Genomic DNA, 20,242 nt, shown 5'->3' with positions numbered 1-20,242 from the left:
TTGTATGTATTATTATTTAATGCACAACATATGTCTATCAAATGCATTAATTTAAAGAGATAAGTTAACTGAATCTTAAGAATAACAAAATCATATTTTTTTACACACACTGAAAAGTTATGAATATTTTAAGCGAATGTAATGTAATGTAACGTAAAACAATATCATATATATTTTATATGTATAATGAAAGCAACTTCATTGCAACCAGATGCTATACCCCGCGATATTTTTCAATTAACATAGTTGTGTCATAAAAAACAGCTGTGTACATATAAACACATAAAAATTAAAGATAATTCATGCATATTGATTCTAATCTGGATTCGCCACCAGGTCTGACGGTGGAGCGGGAGCGCGACCGTCGCGTGGCGGACCACCACCAAAGCGACGCCGAGATGCAGATGACCTGCGCCAGCACCAAGAACGGGACCTACTACGAGCACTTACACAGCAACGCTACTTACAAGTTATCCGGTAAGTTCCACATTCAAATATCTTATCGATTTCTATAAGCTTAAAATTGGAGTTCGTATTATGGCATCTAGCGTTATAATTTATTTATTTTTTTTGTCAAATTTAACTATCTATGTAATTAATTTCATGTTTCGAGGAAAAATCGTAACAAACTGAAAATATTGTTTAACTGCAGTAGTCATTTAAAAATTCAAGCCTTTGTCTATTCATATTTTTTTAATTTTTAAAAGAGGAAAATTGAATAAGTAGCCAGTTCAAATGAAGCTCAAAATAAACTGTTGTTCGTTGCGGCGCAGAGATGCTGCGCGACAAGCCGTTCGTCGCGCTGAGCCCGGCCAGCAAGGCGCGCGTGCTGGCGCGCGTGTGCGACGAGCTGCTGCAGAGCCGCGCCGTGCTGCGGCAACTCGACGCCTCGCTCGAGCACCTGGCGCAGCTGCGCCGGGAGCGCTACCTGCTCGACGCGCGCATCCGCAAGTCAGTGCACGACCCCCACCCCACCCCCCTCGCGCTCCATCAGTGCCCGCACCGCGCGTGCACGCCCCCCCCCCCTCTCGCCCCACGGCCCTCGGCTGAGCTGACGTCTGTCCGCAGGGTGCGCGCACCGCGCGTGACACACCCCCCCCCCCCTCCCCATGGCCCGCGCGCGTGACATTACCTCGCGTCCCACGGCCCGCGCGCGTGACATTACCTCGCGCCCCACGGCCCTTGGCTGAGCTGACGTCTGTCCGCAGGGTGCGCGCGCTGCAGCAGCGCAAGGCGCGCGCGGAGGCGGCCGAGCGGCAGCAGGCGCTGGCGCTGGAGCGCATGCAGCGCCTCGTGGACGACGCGCACGCGCACCACGCGCCCGGTGAGACCTGCACACTACTTTGTAACACGATTGTATTCACTTCCGGTTCCGCTGTGAAGGGTGAGTGTGCCAGTGTAACTCTAGACACAAGGGATTTAACATCTTAAACCAATAAAACGCCAAGGTTGGTGGCGCAATAGCAATGTAAGGAGAGATTAATATTAGAGTACCATTGTATTTGGGTGGTGACCATTTGCCATCAGATGGCCCCTTTGCCCATCTGCGTAAGTATAACATAAATAAGTATCAGAGACTGGGAAATGACGAAAATAATATTTAGGTACTCAAATTTTACCCATTTACAGGGAAAACTACAGGGTTTTTAAATGTTAAAAATAGTATCTACTGAGTTTCTTGCCGATTCTTCTCGGTAGAATCTACCTTCCGAACCGGTGGTAGCTCCACTTAATTGTAAAATGACGATTCAAAAGTGCTTGTAAAAGCCTACTTGAATAAAATTTATTTTAATTTGATTTGCTTTTCTTTGATTTGACTGTATAATACAAACATACTCTAATACAAGGCCAATATAAAATAAAAAACTATCCTCTAAATTATCTTATAGATCACCACGAAAAAATGGAGACGCCCAAAAAACAAGAGAAGGAATCCTCGCCACCTTCAGACGACAAACCGAACACACCGTCTCCTTACAAGGAAACGCCGGAAGAGAGCGACAAGGAACTCTCGCCCTTAAAGGATCTATCCAATAATATGAAGAGCAAGGAGTTATTGAACAATAATAAGGACGATTGTTCCCCGACTGACGTCAAAATTGATAAGGACAGCGTCATGGGTGACTGCGATGTATTGAGTGATTTGGAGAGTGAAGGAACTCAGCCTGAGGAGGTAAATATTGCGGTTCATATTTTATAACATATATAAAGTAATGATAAATCACAGTACCGTTAGAAAAATAATACTAGCAGTTTTGAAAACATTCTAAACATATTTAATTAGTATACAGTAGCTACTAGTGCCGGCTTCCCACAGATCTAAGTAATATGCTAATATACTTTTTGTTAAGCATTTTTTCTGCACCAAATACTATTACCATCCTATTTCAGCATAAAACATTATTGCATTTTGCACCTAAAACTTTCTCATGACCACGGTTAATGAAAACCGTATAATGATTCCTTGGATAGTTTTTTGTTTATCGCGTACTGGCGTTACGGTCGGTACGTTTTGTCATTTTTTAATAAATTAATTAAACAACAACAACAACAACAGCCTGTAAATTCCCACTGCTGGGCTAAAGGCCTCCTCTCCCTTTAAGGAGAAGGTTTGGAACATATTCCACCACACTGTTCCAATGCGGGTTGGTGGAATACACATGTGGCAGAATTTCTATGAAATTTGTCACATGCAGGTTTCCTCACGATGTTTTCCTTCACCGCTGAGCACGAGATGAATTATAAAGACAAATTAAGCACATGAATCAGCGGTGCTTGCCTGGGTTTGAACCCGCAATCATCGGTAAAGATGCACGTGTTCTAACCACTGGGCCATCTCGACATTAAGAGATTTATTTAATTTATTTGTAGAATTAGAACACAATACTTTTACTTTGATTGAAGAACATTTGATCTGGTCATAGTAAATACTTATTTTGTTAGTGTTAATTAATTTCATTGTTATACAGGATGAAGACAAAAACCTATCGTCCGAGGAGCTGTCCCGCAAACTGGAGAAGCTGGTCCGGCAATCGGAACAGCAGCTGATCGCACTGGCGGCGGGCTCGCACGCACTGCGGGCCACGTGCTACGGGCAGGACAGGTCAGTATCATAGATCAACAGTGTATAGATACCCCATTCGAAAAAAAAAATATGCAAAACACGAAACCATATATAAGTTTATGTATTTATCTAAAGCATATGTATCTAACGATTATAAAAATCCATTTTTTGTATGTTATTGGTTGGTGGACAAGCATATGGGCCACCTGATGGTAAGTGGTCACCACCGCCCATAGACAATGGCGCTGTAAGAAATATTAACTATTCATTACATCGTCAATGCACAATTAATGTCCCTTGTGCCTGTAGTTACACTGGCTTACTCACTCTTCAAACTGGAACACAACAATATCAAGAACTGTTGTTTGGGTACCTACCCAGACGGGCTTGCACAAAGCCCTACCATCAAGTATTATACCACAATTTTAATTATTTAGATAATTAAATACTTAATGGTTTATACAAGCGGAAATATATTTGTGTGAGTATTGTACAGAGTGACCACATTTTCAAATATTTATAATAATATTTTGTAGGTATTGGCGTCGCTACTGGTCACTCGGTAAATGCGGCGGAGTGTTCGTTGAGGCGATGGAGTCAGCTCAGCCTGAGATCATGGAATACCAGGCCAGGTTGGAAGAAAACGCTCTAGATCCGAAGCCCAAGATTAAAACACGTAAGTCACTGTTTTCATCATATAAATCTAAATTATGCTTACAGATTGAATAGACATTTGTGTATTTAAGTATACTTTATTCATATTGTGTTTGACAGTAAATGAAACCAGTTTGAATAAGCTTGTATAAGTTGGATAAACATCTATGTAACGCACACTTAGTTTTTTTTTATGGTATAGGTTGGTGGACGAGCATATAGGTCACCTGATGGTAAGTGGTCACCATCACTCATAGACAATGAAGTTGTAAGAAATATTAATTATTCCTTACATCGTCAATGTGCCACCAACTTTGGGAACTAAGATGTTATGTCCCTTGTGCCTGTAGTTACACTGGCTCACTCACCCTTCAAACCGGAACACAACAATACTGAGTATTGTTATTTGGCGGTAGAATAACTGATGTGTGAGTGGTACCTACCCAGACGAATTTCCACAAAGCCCTACCACCAAGACTTAGTGATAAATAATGACAAAATAAGTACCAAACCAATTTCATAACACGAGGACGTCTATGCCCATAATCGATACAGACAGACTTATTACTACTTCACTATATAGATATCTAAATTTATTAGTATAAGATGTTGATGAGCCTAGCCTTGTCATACATAAAGATACAGGTAAAGTTTGTATGATTCTTATATAATAATATTCCGATAGTGCGCATATGTGTTCGACATAATCAATTAATAAAAGTTATACATTGCATTGACATCTTTCATGATAGCTTCATTACTTTTAAAAAAAAAAAGCTCATGAATTACTTTTTGTTAGCTAAATAGTGCGTTGTTTTTTGTTTTCTTTATTTTTTGTTTTTCTGTTATATTATTTAGTTATTATGTTTATAAACGACGATAGCATAGGTCAATTTTTTTTTAATTATATATTTTAATTTCAACTTTAAATAAACATGTTGACACGATACACTGTGAAGTTTTGTACACTTTAATCGATGTATATATCAGAAGTTGTTTTTCTTTTTTTGGATGTTGTGTAAGCCATCAAATATATATATATATATAATATATATATATATATAATATCAAAATAAAATATGACAACCTCCATGGTCGAGTGGTGTGTACACCGGTTTTCATGGGTACGCCACTCTGAGGTCCCGGGTTCGATTCCTGGCCGAGTCGATGTAGATTACCATTAGTTATCTATGTTGTCTTGGGTCTGGGTGTTTGTGGTACCGTCGTTACTTCTGATTTCCATAACACAAGTGCCTTAGCTACTTACATTGGCATCAGAGTAATGTATGTGATGTTGTCTCATATTTATTTATTTATTTATAAACAGCGAAAGAAAAACAAGAACCGGAACAAGAAGAAGAGAAAGAACAGATGCCAGAAATAGACGAAGAGGCAGAAGCGTTAGAGCTGAGAAGCATCAAGAGTGAGCTGAACCTCAGCGACAGGACGCAGATCATCAAGTATGAGCCGAACGTTACACATGGAGCTTGTAAAGTCGAAGGTATGTACTCAGCATTATTGCAACTTTGGCCTTATGGGCTTTGTAAGTCAGCCATACCCAACAGATAACAGCAGCCTGTGAATTTCCCACTGCTAGGCTAAGCCCTCCTCTCACTTTGAGGAGAAGAGGGCTGTTCCAATGCGGGTTGCAAATACACATGTGGCAGCATTTCTATGAAATTAGACACTTGCAGGTTTCCTCACGATGTTTTCCAACTAGAATTGGCAACTTAATGGATTTGAATGGTTCTTTAAAGATAAGAATAATTATAATTGTAATCGAAAAGCTACACAATTTTTATTCGATTCTCTTGTTCAATAACTGGCTTATTTTCTTCTAAGTTATGATTTTAACGATTTTTGCTATATTATGATAATATTTTGTTTTATGTAGTAGTGATATGTTTTTTTCTGCAGGTTCGATTAAAATGGAAGAGAAATACATACAACATAAGCAGAATAACGAGGAAGAAGACATGTTAGATATAGAAGATTCCATCCCGACGGCTTTCCTCGTACAGAAACCGTCGCATAAGCCAATGTACGCGACGCAAGCGGAGCCCATGGACAAACCGCAGGAGATCGTAAAAGTCGAGAACGTCGTCAAGAACGATCCAGAGGAACCGGAAGACAGCAAAGACAATTTAGTGAATAATCTAGAAGAATTACGAAAAATGGCCGAAGCGGTGTCGTCGCAACTCGACGCGGCCAAAAAAGCTGAAAGCGAGAAGGCCGAAAAGGAAGCCAAAGTCGAGAGTGAAATCAAAAAGGAAGCATTGGAGACTGAGTCAGCACACGCGTTGCTCTACACAAAGATACTGGAAGGGAAATGGTTCTCTATCCTAAGGCACGAGAGTTCATTTTTGACGAGCATCAATGAGGACAAAGCGAACGATATCCCCATGTTCTGTGATAACGAACACACGTGTTCGGAGGTTGTGAACTGTCAGGGTCATAAATGGGATGTGTCGAATAATCTCCACTTATTGAACGACCCGAGTCTCTTCACGCTTAACTCGATGGTGACCAGCGTGCAGGTGCCGTCGAATAACGTGTACGCGGATTCCAGTTTGACGCTGTCGGGCTTGGACCAGGAGATGATGGACGCGACCCTAAACAAAGATAACGCCCAAGATGTGGAAGTTGAAGAGGAAAGTAAAGAACAGGTAATTAATATGACTCTAGTCCAAACTGTTCTGAGTTTGGTGATGTTTTTAAGTAGCTTGTTTAGAAATGTGTTATTTATGTACCATTTCAAAACGAATATTTTCCTATGTTGAAAAAGTTTTTATATAATTGGTTTTTAATCTTTTTTTTATTTTCATTTACACATAACAGTGTTATATTTAAAGTACAAGTTCCACTCAATTTGCACTTAGTAATCAACTAAGACTCAGCGGTTTTTATTCTCAAAATATAGTGAAGACCAACTGCAGGAATTTTGCTTTCAATGCTTCGATTATTTCTTCATTGATATATAAAACGAAACAATTGTTTAAATCTCGATGTGTTATGTCAATTAGGCGTTGAAATAGTTTACATATATACATATTTCCAGGAAAATGATCTAGAAAAGGAACTCCAAGCGGACGCTACTAAGGATCTCGCGATACAGAAAGCAAAGGCCTCCGGCTTGTCGAGTCTCGGCCTGTTGAACTTCAACGCGCTGTCGACCTACGTCACCTGCGACAGCCCGCCGCCCATACAGATGTCGCCCGAGGAATTGGAACAGTTGGAACAGTGCAAGATACACGGCCTGCCCAAGAAAGTTGAGGGGAACTACGTGCCCAAAGACCTGAGGTGACTTTTATTTTGTTAAAAGTAAAGTAAAGTAAAGTAACAGCCTGTAAATTTCCCACTGCTGATATAAGGCCTCCTCTTCCATTAAGGAGGGAGATTGGAACATATTCCAACACGCTGTTCCAATGCGGTTTGGTGGAATGCACATGTGACAGAATTTCGATGAAATTAGACACATGCAGGTTTCCTCACGATGTTTTCCTTCACCGCCGAGCACGAGATGAATTATAAACACAAATAAGCACATATATATAGTGGTGCTTGCCTGGGTTTGAACCCGCAATCATCGGTTAAGATGCACGCGTTCTAACCACTGGGCCATCTCAGCTCTCCTGAATTTGTTATTGTTTTGTTTTTTAATAGTACGGTCAGAAAGAAAATGAGACAAAATTTTGCGCTATCGGATTTCTCTCAGTAGGTTCTTAGCGGTTTCATTACCCCTAAATAATAATAACTTGTCACTTCTGGACCAACGAGTAGGTCAATCAAAGCCAAGTAAAAGATCTTAATCTTAAATCGTGATTTTCATCGAATCAGTGTCCATATGTAGTTGACCTGATTACCATCTGGTTTCACGATTGTCCGTTTATCTTATCTATACATATATTCCTTTATTATAAGATATATATATATAGTTTTAGGATATTTCTTTTCAAAAATATGTCTGTATATGCCTACATATCGTGGACATGTTTTCTTGTACGCTCAATACATTTAAAAAAAAAGTTTGTGAGCATTTGTCAATTTAGTCATTGTTTTTATATATATTTCACTAGTATGCAGTGTATAAATAGTTAATATTTATAATTTACTTAATTGCTTGCTAAATGCATGAATTAGTTTTAAGTGGAAACTTGATTGGTGTGTGAACGAATTAATTGCTTTATAATGTATGTGGTGTATACTGTATGTTTCCCAATTATAATAAAAAAATAAAAATAAAATAAAATATATATTTCTTGTTAGACACGGCTGGTGGCGTATCACTGAGGAGGAACAGTTGCGAGCCGTGCTCGACGCGCTTCACTCCCGAGGAGCGCGGGAGCGGGAGTTACACGCTGCGTTTGCCCACCACCTGCCAACCCTCAACACCAAGGTGACACTCGACAACCAACCACTTGGAACCGTACCTCATTCATTCCATAGCATATTCGTTTCAGATTGTTTGTTCAAACTTTGGAACAAATGGTCACGCCAGGTCACCAGCGCGAGCTGGTAGATCTCATAGATACCCTGAAATAGATAATAATGTAACATTAGTACTACGAGTCTTAGTCATTATTTATTGTCTTAATAGGCTATTTGACAATGCGAATAAGTGAGTTATTGTAATCAGTGTATATTATTAGTTTAAAAATGGTTATTTAATAACGAAACTTGAAAATAATACTTAATTTATTCAAAAATCAATAAATAAAAATGCATTTTTTTTTAAACGTTTGTCACGTGACACAAAACGCTCCTGATTGGCCGGGCTAATGATGAAGTCACTTTCTTGTAAACCTTGCTTTTCTACTATATGTACCACAGATTAAAATACAGCAAAGTAGACGTCACCGAACCCATTGCAGCGCCATATTGTCCAAGTAGCGTTTTCGCGCGTTATTTAAATATGGAATTTTTAATATGATATTTTTCGGCAAATGTGTACTAGAAATAAAAAAATCAACTTTTACTGGGTTCCTTAACCTCTGCTAAATAATATAAAATGATTTTTTAAAACCAGTCAATCTCTCGACTCAATTAGGATCTACATACAACGTCAATTCCTATGATAAAATTGACGACCTCCGTGATCGAGTGGTGTGTATACCGGTTTTCAAGGGTACGCCACTCTGAGGTCCCGGGTTCGATTCCCGGCCGAGTCGATATAGATTATCATTAGTTTTCTATGTAGTCTTGGGTCTGGGTGTTTGTGGTACCTTCATTACTTCTGATTTTCCATGACACAAGTGCTTTAGCTACTTACATTGGGATCAGAGTAATGTATGTGATGTTGTCTCATATTTATAAAAAAAAAAAAAAATCAGACGATTGTGTTAAACCATCCGTCTCTCCAGCTGTACGTGGACAAGGGCGACCCGTCGAGCCAGCTGCCGGCCACGCCGGCGGAGCGGCTGCTGGCGCAGAGCGGCGCCTTCCCGCCGCCCGACGAGCCCAACTCGTTCTGCGCGCTGACGGCGCGCCGCGTCGACATGCAGCTGCTGGCCATGGTGAGTGCGGGGTGTGTGGGGGGGGGGGGGGGGGGTGTTGTGTGGCGCTGACGGCGCGCCGCGTCAACATGCAGCTGCTGGCCATGGTGAGAGCGGGGTGTGTGGGGGGCGTGGGGGGGGGGTGTTGTGTGGCGCTGACGGCGCGCCGCGTCGACATGCAGCTGCTGGCCATGGTGAGTGCGGGGTGTGTGGGGGGCGTGGGGGGGGGTGTTGTGTGGCGCTGACGGCGCGCCGCGTCAACATGCAGCTGCTGGCCATGGTGAGAGCGGGGTGTGTGGGGGGCGTGGGGGGGGGGGTGTTGTGTGGCGCTGACGGCGCGCCGCGTCAACATGCAGCTGCTGGCCATGGTGAGAGCGGGGTGTGTGGGGGGCGTGGGGGGGGGGTGTTGTGTGGCGCTGACGGCGCGCCGCGTCAACATGCAGCTGCTGGCCATGGTGAGAGCGGGGTGTGTGGGGGGCGTGGGGGGGGTGTTGTGTGGCGCTGACGGCGCGCCGCGTCAACATGCAGCTGCTGGCCATGGTGAGAGCGGGGTGTGTGGGGGGCGTGGGGGGGGGGGTGTTGTGTGGCGCTGACGGCGCGCCGCGTCAACATGCAGCTGCTGGCCATGGTGAGAGCGGGGTGTGTGGGGGGCGTGGGGGGGGGTGTTGTGTGGCGCTGACGGCGCGCCGCGTCAACATGCAGCTGCTGGCCATGGTGAGAGCGGGGTGTGTGGGGGGGCGTGGGGGGGGGTGTTGTGTGGCGCTGACGGCGCGCCGCGTCAACATGCAGCTGCTGGCCATGGTGAGAGCGGGGTGTGTGGGGGGCGTGGGGGGGGGTGTTGTGTGGCGCTGACGGCGCGCCGCGTCAACATGCAGCTGCTGGCCATGGTGAGAGCGGGGTGTGTGGGGGGCGTGGGGGGGGGTGTTGTGTGGCGCTGACGGCGCACCGCGTCAACATGCAGCTGCTGGCCATGGTGAGAGCGCGCTGCGGGGTGCGGGGGGGGGTATGACGTGTGCGGGGGTGTGGGGGGTATGGTATGTTGTGTGGTGTTTTGGGAATGAAACGATCGCCTCCTGGCTATTTCTAATCATATACTACTACGTACCTTATAAATTTGACAAAAAAAAAAAATAACAGAAAAAAAAGACCCTTTTTTGTCTTTTTTTTGTTTTTTTTTTGCCGGTTCTTCTCAGGTCAGGGTGTTCCTTTCTCCGAACCGGTGGTAGTGTTTATTTGACAATCAATAAGTGAGTGTGATGCTTTTATATTGAATAAAGGAATTTGAGGAATACTCACTGTTGCGTCGCAATATATTTACAACAATATCATGTATATTCACAGTAACATTGATAACTTTGATAAAATCAGTGATAAACATTGTATATGCACTAGAAGTAAGGATAAGCTTATAACGCCAAGTTTCCGACTCCGCAAAGTCAATAAATCTTTCTTGGGGCAAGGTATCCATTTCTATAATAAAATTCCACAGACATTTTTAACTTTGCCGTCTCGTAAATTCAAATCGTTCATAAAAAATACATTGGTGAAAAAGGCGTATTATTCGATACAAGATTTTGTAGATGATAAAAAAGCGTGGAATTAATACCTGTTGACTTCCAGGCAGGATATATTAATTTAATAATTGTATTAACTTAAAAATTAACTAACATGACTGTATTTTTTTTAAATGTTGAAAAAGAGTAACTACTGAGTTTCTTGCCGGTTCTTCTCGGTAGAATCTACTTTCCGAACCGGTGGTTCACTTAATTGTTAAATGACGATTCAAAAGTGCTTGTAAAAGTCCACTTGAATAAAGTATACTTTGAGTTTGAGTTTGAGTTTGGCGTGCGTAGGTTGAGGCGCTTGAGGAGCGCGTGTCAGCGGCGTCGATGCAGGTGAAGGGCTGGCGCGCCGTGCGGCTGGCGCTGCCAGCGGCTGCGTCGGGCTCCGAGATTGTTGCGCGTGCGCGGCACAAGCTGGCCGCCCTCGAGGCGCACGTAGAGCGCCGCTACCTCAAACCGCCGCTCGTGCACAGGTAGCCAACATACACGGTACAACGTATGTACGAGAAATAATGGCTTATTTACGAAGCGATTTTAAGCGATTACTAGACTAGACGGGACGAATTTGAAGTCCACGCGAACGAAGTCGCGGGCGAAAGCTAGTGGTAGTATAAATATAATATAAATATTAAAAATAAATAAATATATAAATATATATTTATATATATATATATATATATATATTTATTATTATATAATAAATATATAAATATAATATAAATATTACCACTTTTGCCCGCGACTTCGTTCGCGTGTACTTCAAATTCGTCCCGTCTAGTCTAGTGATCGCTTAAAATCGCTTCGTAAATAAGCCATTATTTCTCGTACAAAGTAAAGGATAAAAAATGTTTATTGTAGGTTATTCCTAAGAGATAAACATATACCATCGCGGACTTTTTTGTAGACCTTTTTAAGTTGTACATTGTTTTGATCTATCTTGTAGGATTCAATCATTGTTTGCAATGTAAGCGCAAAAAATGTGTTTTTTTTACGACCTCACATTAGAAACCTCAAAAATTGTAGCCTATGTGTTATTCTGATGTATAAGCTATATTGTGGTAAAGTTTCATTCAAATCCATTCAATAGTTTTTACGTGAAAGAGTAACAAACATCCATACATCCATACATACAAACTTTCGCCTTTATAATAGTAGTAGGATATCTGTAATCTAGTGACCTCTCAAAAGTACGTTAGATACTGTCGCTCTTATTGTTCATTTGACAACATGACCTTGAAGATATTAACGTTCATATTTCTCCTCACTAAAGAAAAGGTGTGAAAAAATCAAATTTGATCTAAGAAAGATATAAAGAATCGAAGTGACTTTCAGATGTGCCAATTTATATGGTACTAGTTGTCGCCCTCAGCATCGCTGTTTTAAAAGTTTTTCGTCAGGTGTTGGCTAAGCTTACTTCATAAGAAAGTCAATACACAGTTCTGTGGTTTGATCGTTAAAGAATAACAGACAGACAAACGGAGAGTAGCTTTCCAGTTTATAATACGAAATAAATTTAAAAAAGGGCTTGTTATAAATTTAAAGTTACTTTGACAATAATCTGGACAATAATTGTAATTGACGCCAATAAAGTATTCTGTAAACTACACTATTTATTTCCAATCAGTAACGTTGTTATAATTTGAACATATAGTTAACATTTGACGACCTCCGTGGTCGAGTGGTGTGTACACCGGTTTTCATGGGTACGCCACTCTGAGGTCCCGGGTTCGATTCCCGGCCGAGTCGATGTAGATTACCATTAGTTTTCTATGTTGTCTTGGGTCTGGGTGTTTGTGGTACCGTCGTTACTTCTGATTTCCATGACACAAGTGCTTCAGCTACTTACATTGGGATCAGAGTAATGTATGTGATGTTGTCTCATATTTATTTGATTTGATTGGTTTTTAAGTAACCGTACAGCTCTGAGGTGACTTTCAAAATTGAGACAGTATTCCCCTCAGCACGACGGAGGCGACGCTGGGCGCCGTGCTGCAGGCTGAGCACGGCAATGCGTCCGCTACGTCGCCGCACTCGGACACCGCCACTGAGGCCAAAAGTACGTCCTAATTAATTAGAACATATTTTTTAGAGAGAGATATATCAGGAACTTTGTTAAAGTATATACCATTAAACATGTATGATTTATTAAATTACTACGAAATCGGGATATTTATACATCACTGCACTGAGATGGTTAGAACGCGTGCATCTTAACCGATGATTGCGGGTTTCAAACCCAGGCGAGCACCGCTGATTTATGTGCTTAATTTGTCTTTATAATTCATCCCGTGCTCAGCAGTGAAGGAAAACATCGTGAGGAAACCTGCATGTGACAAATTTCATAGAAATTCTGCTACATGTGTATTCCACCAGCTCGCATTGAAACAGCGTGGTGGAATATGTTCCAAACCTTCTCAAAGGGAGAGGAGGCCTTTAGCCCAGCAGTGAGAATTTACAGTCTGTTGTTGTTGTTGTATACATCACTTAACTTTAAGCAACCTAAATTATTTCTAAAACCTAACGTAAGAAGATTGACACACCTAGACAATGCATTTTTTAAAAAACCTAATCATACTAATAGTATAATGTGTGTTTGTAGATGACAATAAGGGCATAGCCCGCGGGCTCGCCACGTGGCGCGAGGCGGTGGCGCGCTGCAACACGTCGGCGCAGCTTGCCATGCTGTTGCAGGCGCTGGAAGCCGCCATCGCCTGGGACAAGAGCATCATGAAAGCGGTGAGCTATTGACAAAACTGACCATCTCAATCTTTGACACGAAATATTCCCTAAATTCATTAGTAAGATTTTTCCTCATCACTTTTTTTTTATGGTATAGGTTGGCGGACGAGCTTATGGGCCACCTGATGGTAAGTGGTCACCATCACCCATAGACAATGACGCTGTGAGAAATATTAACTATTCCTTACATCGTCACTGCGCCACTAACCTTGGGAACTAAGCTGTTATGTCCCTTGTGCCTGTAGTTACACTGGCTCACTCACCCTTCAAACCGGAACACAACAATACTGAGTACTGTTATTTGGCGGTAGAATAACTGATGAGTGGGTGGTACCTACCCAGACGGGCTCGCACAAAGCCCTACCACCAAGTAAACTAGTACTATGAGTAAAGTTTAAACTCAATAAAATACTTTTTAAAAAAAATAACACCGACTTCAAAGTGATCACTAATACCTCCCTCTCCCCTCGATTTCTCCAGGATCACATCATCAGTACCTGTTCTAATTAATATGGGACTAACTGGAAGGTGCCACCTTTCAGACAAAAAAAGAATTTTTAAAATCGGGGAACATACATAAAAAAAAAAGATTCCGACGAACTGATAACCTTTTTTGAAGTCGGTTAAAATTATACTCGTTTGCAGAATTGTCAGTTCTGTCTGTCCGGTGACAATGAGGGGCAGCTGTTGCTGTGTGATGGTTGTGATAAAGGGTACCACACCTACTGCTTCAAACCGAGGATGGAGAAAATACCGGAAGGAGACTGGTGAGTCAATCGTAGACATTCGCTGTTTATTATTATTATAACTATATAGTTACATTACACATGCTAGTTTATAGTTATACTAACTATACCTGCAGCTTTACTTGTAAAAATATCGTAAAAATTTCACCCCCAATTTTACCCCCTCGAGGTATGAATTTGAAATAGTAGCCCATGTCCTCCCCGGTATATATTTTGTCTTAGCAAGTTTCTAAATCGATTCAGCGGCTAAAGAGCAAACAGATTGATCTATTTCCCACTTATAACACTAGTATTATTATGACTTGTGTGTCCGTTACAACCCATGTCCTCAAGTTAGCAAGTTTCATCTAAATTGATTCAGCGGCTAAAGATTAAACAGACTGATCTACTTTCCCCTTTATAACACTAGTATTATTGTTATGACTTGTGTGCGTTACAAAACAATCCACTCCGGCGCAGGTACTGCTGGGAGTACGTGAACAAGGCGCGCGGCGATTTTGTCTTCGGCTAAAGATTAAACAGACTGATCTATTTTCCCCTTTATAACACTAGTATTATTATTACGACTCGTGTGTCCGTTACAAAACTGATCTACTTTCCCACTTATAACACTAGTATTATTATTACGACTCGTGTGTCCGTTACAAAACTGATCTACTTTCCCACTTATAACACTAGTATTGTTATTACGACTCGTGTGTCCGTTACAAAACTGATCTACTTTCCCACTTATAACACTAGTATTATTATTACGACTCGTGTGTCCGTTACAAAACTGATCTACTTTCCCACTTATAACACTAGTATTATTATTACGACTCGTGTGTCCGTTACAAAACTGATCTACTTTCCCACTTATAACACTAGTATTATTATTACGACTCGTGTGTCCGTTACAAAACTGATCTACTTTCCCACTTATAACACTAGTATTGTTATTACGACTCGTGTGTCCGTTACAAAACTGATCTACTTTCCCACTTATAACACTAGTATTATTATTACGACTCGTGTGTCCGTTACAAAACTGATCTACTTTCCCACTTATAACACTAGTATTATTATTACGACTCGTGTGTCCGTTACAAAACTGATCTACTTTCCCACTTATAACACTAGTATTGTTATTACGACTCGTGTGTCCGTTACAAAACTGATCTACTTTCCCACTTATAACACTAGTATTATTACGACTTGTGTGCGTTACAAAACAATCGCACTCGTGCGCAGGTACTGCTGGGAGTGCGTGAACAAGGCGCGCGGGGGGGCGCGCGAGCGCGTGTGCATCGTGTGCGGCGGCGCGGCGCGCGGGCGGGCGCTGCCGTGCGCGCTGTGCGCGCGCGCCTACCACCTCGACTGCCACTACCCGCCGCTGCACAAGGTACCGTCCAAACCGAAAGGCAGGCTAACCCAACGGCCTTACGTGCGCACCGAAACACGGGACTGTTCGCAACTACCAGCCTGAGAGCTGGTACCGACAGAAAAACGAGTACCTCGGGATCTATTATGTTTCATCAATTCACTAGACCGACGAGACATTAACTCTAAAAATATATAACCTTCCACCAGCTCATTCGTATACAAAGTAACATCCATCTAGATTATCATGCCATATTTGATAGCAATTAATACTTCCTATTTTTCTTCTTTCGCTACTAATATATTACTGGGCGACGAATAACTGTCGAGAGACTCCTAGAACAACACAAAATTGACGTCAAATTATTTATTGATTTCTTTAACATATTTATTTATGAATTCCAGACTCCGCGTGGAAAGTGGTACTGCTCCCAATGTATTTCTCGAGCGCCACCGAAGAAGCCTCGCAAAACAAAACGCGACAGCAAAAACAAGGACACGAGTGCAAACATCGACCTCGACTCGTCTATGGTGCCGAGGTGAGCTGGGAATTAATCAAATAAACTAAAATACCTACTAATGAAATTGTCTATACGTAAATGACCGATTCAGGGCCGTATTTAGGGGAGGGCAACCGGGGCAACTGCCCTGGGGCCTCCACATGAGAGGGGGCCACAGTTTTCAGCAAGTTAACAAATACTGAGATATAGTCAAATTATAATAATGTTACTATTTAATATTTTAAAAGTTACCGATACAAATACGAAACAATTCATAGCTTACTGATTGAACATAAAAAAAAAACTAATTAATTCATAATAATATAATTATTAGGGTGTTCACGCGTCTGTTTGTCTAGGGCCCTCACTGCTTTGTGCCTCCACACCTTTAAATCCGACTCTGGACCGATTGAAATAATTGTTCCATATTCCATTCTATATGGTCTATAGGCAACGGATATATTTTTGGAGCAGATGCACAAAAAGCATTAGATGGTTTCTATAAGTAAAGTTAATAATTTATATTTCTTGGTGGTAGGGCTTTGTGCTAGCCCGTCTGGGTAGGTACCACCCACTCACCAGTTATTCTACCGCCAAATAACAGTACTCAGTATTGTTACGTTTCGGTTTGAAGGGCGAGTGAGCCAGTGTAACTACAGGCACAAGGGACATACCATCTTAGTTCCCAAGGTTGGTGGCACATTGACGATGTAAGGAATAGTTAATATTTCTTACAGAGTCATTGTCTATGGGTGATGGTGACCATCAGGTGGCCCAAATGCTCGTCCGCCAACCGTTAACATAAAAAAAATACTTGCAGCCCCGCGGCGTCCCATGCGTCCACGTCGACCACGGCCGAGGAGTGCCCGGCTAGCGCGCCCACGCCGGACAAGGAGCCCGACAAACCGGACGAGCCCCCAGTGGAGTCCGAGCCGTCCGAGCCCATGCAGACGGACACTGAGAACGGCCTCAACCATCATAACGGTCACTATCTTTACTATACTCATTTATTTAGTCTTTTTCTATAAGTAGAAGTATATTATTTATTATAGATTATGTATAGACGACCTCCGTGGTCGAGTGGTGTGTACACCGGTTTTCATGGGTACTCCACTCTGAGGTCCCGGGTTCGATTCCCGGCCGAGTCGATGTAGATTACCATTAGTTTTCTATGTTGTCTTGGGTCTGGGTGTTTGTGGTACCGTCGTTACTTCTGTTTCCATAACACAAGTGCTTTAGCTACTTACATTGGGATCAGAGTAATGTATGTGATGTTGTCTCATATTTATTTATTTATTATTATATAAAAAAAAAAATCAGTGTGGGCCACGTCTCCCAAGAAGACGACAAAAATGATTTCCAGCGAAGATCTGCTGATGTTTAGTATAAAATATAAAACGTCAAGATGTAATTCGAGAGTCGAGATGGCCCAGTGGTTAGAACGCGTGCATTTTAACCGATGATTGCGGGTTCAAACCCAGGCGAGCACCGCTGTTTCATGTGCTTAATTTGTCTTTATAATTCATCTCGTGCTCTGCGGTGAAGGAAAACATCGTGAGGAAACCTGCATGTGACAAATTTCATAGAAATTCTGCCACATGTGTATTCCACCAACCCGCATTGGAACAGCGTGGTGGAATATGTTCCAAAAACCTTCTCCTCAAAGGGAGAGGAGGCCTTTAGCCCAGCAGTGGGAATTTACAGGCTGTTGTTGTTGTTGTTGTTTGTATGTAATTTAAAATGAAATGTAAAAAAGGCACAGGCATCTGCGAGCCTGTGGATGTTGTAAATTAAATTAAAAAAAAAAAAATAAGTAGGAGAAGTAAGATAAACAAAATGGAGAATTGGAATGAAATGACTGAGAGACTTAGAATAATCAACGGTATTATGGATAGAATATTATCATTACATAGTATAAAACAAAGTTGTTCAACGCTATCTGTCCCTATGTATAATTAGATCTTTCATATTACGCAGATTTTCTCTTTCCAGTTTCTCTTAACAGTTTGGCGGTAGAAACTGGACCGGAAACGGTTTTGTTATACGGTTTCCGATCCGCAGAACAAGTAAGCCAGTATGATGATGGCATAAAAGACGTAACATCTTTGTTATCAAGTTTGATGGCACATTAGTGTGATATATGGATAAATCGACCTCTGTGGTCGAGTGGTTTGTACACCGGCTTTCATGGGTACCTACGCCACTCTGAGGAGTTCGATTCCCGGCAGAGTCGATGTAGAAGGTTTATTAGTTACTATGTCGTCTTGGGTCTGGGTGTTTGTGGTACCGTTGTTATTTCTGATTTTCCATAACACAAGTGCTTTAGGTACTTACATGAGAGTAATGTATGTGATGTTGTCTCATATTTATTTATTTTATAACGTCCGCAAAACAAGTAAGCCAAAGCACAAAAGACATAACATCTTTGTTCTCAAGCTTGATGGCACATTAGTGTGATATATGGAATGGCCTATGTGCCCGCCCCCGTAACTATTATAGGAAATACAAAATCAATAAAGCAAAACTATTATCAAATTGTATGGAATTTGTAAATGTAAGGTTTTGCTTATCTTTCCTACTTTTATTATTCGAAATACTCTATAATATTGAAACCAAAGTTGTGCTAACAGGTCTTTTTTTTAATTTTTTTTTGGTATAGGTTTACGGACGAGCATATGGGCCATCTGATGGTAAGTGGTCACCATTACCCATAGACAATGACGATGTAAGAAATATTAAGTATTCCTTAAATCGTCAATGCGCCACCAACCTTGGGAACTAAGATATTATGTCCCTTGTGCCATCAGTTACACTGGCTCACTCACCCTTCAAACCGGAACAAATCAATACTGAGTACTGTTGTTTGGCGGTAGAATAACTGATGAGTGGGTAGTACCTACCTAGACGGGCTTGCACAAAGCCCTACCACCAAGTAATTATGTAATAATGTATGGAATGTCTTGATTGCAGTAGCAGAGATCAGTGACGAGGGTTCGCCGGAGAAGCGCAGGGCGCCGCAGCTGGTCGCCGGAAACGGAGCCCTACAACACGACCACGCTGATGTTGTTGATGGACACGGTTCGTTATATTTTCCCATCATACTGCTAAGTGGTCATTTTTTTCTTCGAAAGTAATATCATTTCATTTTTAATAAATAATTCTCAACTAGCATATATATGTATAGTACGACACAAATTAGATGTAGCATCGGAAAATGCAATGGAATGAAAATAAAACCGATTACTGCCGATTTACACGACCAATAGAAATAGCTCCCTATCGCGCCATTCGACGCTATTCGTCGCTATAGATTCACGCGTCAGAGAAAGAAAGTGCACGTAAATCGACGCGTCAAATTGACGAATATATTAGGTCATATGATATTACAAGTTATTACGTTTGTGCAAAGATCACATTCGCGTGAGAAATAAATATTGATAATTTGGGATAGCGTACTTAATTCGGATGTGATCGGTTTTACGAATTTTGCCGATGCTACATCTAATTTGTGTCGTACTATACACGCTATGTTGTGGGTACTCATTTAACATTGAGTCCTGATAATTTGAACCCTTTGGATCTGCAAGCTAGGTAGATAAGCCGGGCCAACAATGCAGTTGCTACACACCTAGAAGACATCAAACACACATATGAACCTATTATGATGTCTTACAATAATTGATGATAATTTTGTTGATTCCAGTTGAAGAACGTGAATCTGAGAATCTTCCGCTCCTGTCTCGTGCCAAGAAGGAGAAAAACAGTGCCAAAAAACAAATTAAGGACATGCAATTTTGCAAGTATGTATACTATTATTGAGCTGAGATGGCCCAGTGGTTAGAACGCGTGCATCTTAACCGATGATTGCGGGTTCAAACCCAGGCAAGCACCACTATATATATGTGCTTAATTTGTGTTTATAATTCATTAGCACGTATACGTCTAACAAAACATTTAATGGAAATAATTTGTAGGTATTATGTTAATCGTCTCGGTCTCACTAAAGACATCGTTTAGCGTGTACGACATATTCGTGAACGAATAGATATGTAATCCATAGGGTAATTAGCAGTTCAATTCTCAAGATCCAGTGGAGTTTTTTTTACATCGTCGTCAATATAAAAAA

At 41.5% G+C, this 20,242-nt stretch overlaps 1 protein-coding gene across 1 annotated transcript in view; it reads left to right on the top strand.

Moving 5' to 3' along the window:
• Nucleotides 1–20,242, top strand: part of LOC124541191 — a 132,918-nt gene that overhangs the window by 108,722 nt on the left and 3,954 nt on the right. The window contains exons 32-51 of the mRNA XM_047119059.1: nt 337–477; nt 774–951; nt 1,209–1,324; nt 1,890–2,173; nt 2,970–3,103; nt 3,601–3,740; nt 5,046–5,219; nt 5,636–6,384; nt 6,777–7,018; nt 7,985–8,114; nt 9,079–9,231; nt 11,064–11,245; nt 12,722–12,828; nt 13,372–13,508; nt 14,157–14,278; nt 15,488–15,638; nt 16,022–16,155; nt 16,937–17,100; nt 19,087–19,194; nt 19,820–19,916. Of these exons, the coding sequence (XP_046975015.1) occupies nt 337–477; nt 774–951; nt 1,209–1,324; nt 1,890–2,173; nt 2,970–3,103; nt 3,601–3,740; nt 5,046–5,219; nt 5,636–6,384; nt 6,777–7,018; nt 7,985–8,114; nt 9,079–9,231; nt 11,064–11,245; nt 12,722–12,828; nt 13,372–13,508; nt 14,157–14,278; nt 15,488–15,638; nt 16,022–16,155; nt 16,937–17,100; nt 19,087–19,194; nt 19,820–19,916 (3,643 nt within the window). The remainder of the gene's footprint in view (nt 1–336; nt 478–773; nt 952–1,208; nt 1,325–1,889; nt 2,174–2,969; nt 3,104–3,600; nt 3,741–5,045; nt 5,220–5,635; nt 6,385–6,776; nt 7,019–7,984; nt 8,115–9,078; nt 9,232–11,063; nt 11,246–12,721; nt 12,829–13,371; nt 13,509–14,156; nt 14,279–15,487; nt 15,639–16,021; nt 16,156–16,936; nt 17,101–19,086; nt 19,195–19,819; nt 19,917–20,242) is intronic.

Source organism: Vanessa cardui, chromosome 27, assembly GCF_905220365.1.
Source record: "Vanessa cardui chromosome 27, ilVanCard2.1, whole genome shotgun sequence".
Classification (NCBI taxonomy): Eukaryota; Metazoa; Arthropoda; class Insecta; order Lepidoptera; family Nymphalidae; genus Vanessa; species Vanessa cardui.
The sequence above is the reverse complement of the archived record's forward strand: the minus strand, read 5'-3'. Positions and strand labels throughout refer to the sequence as shown.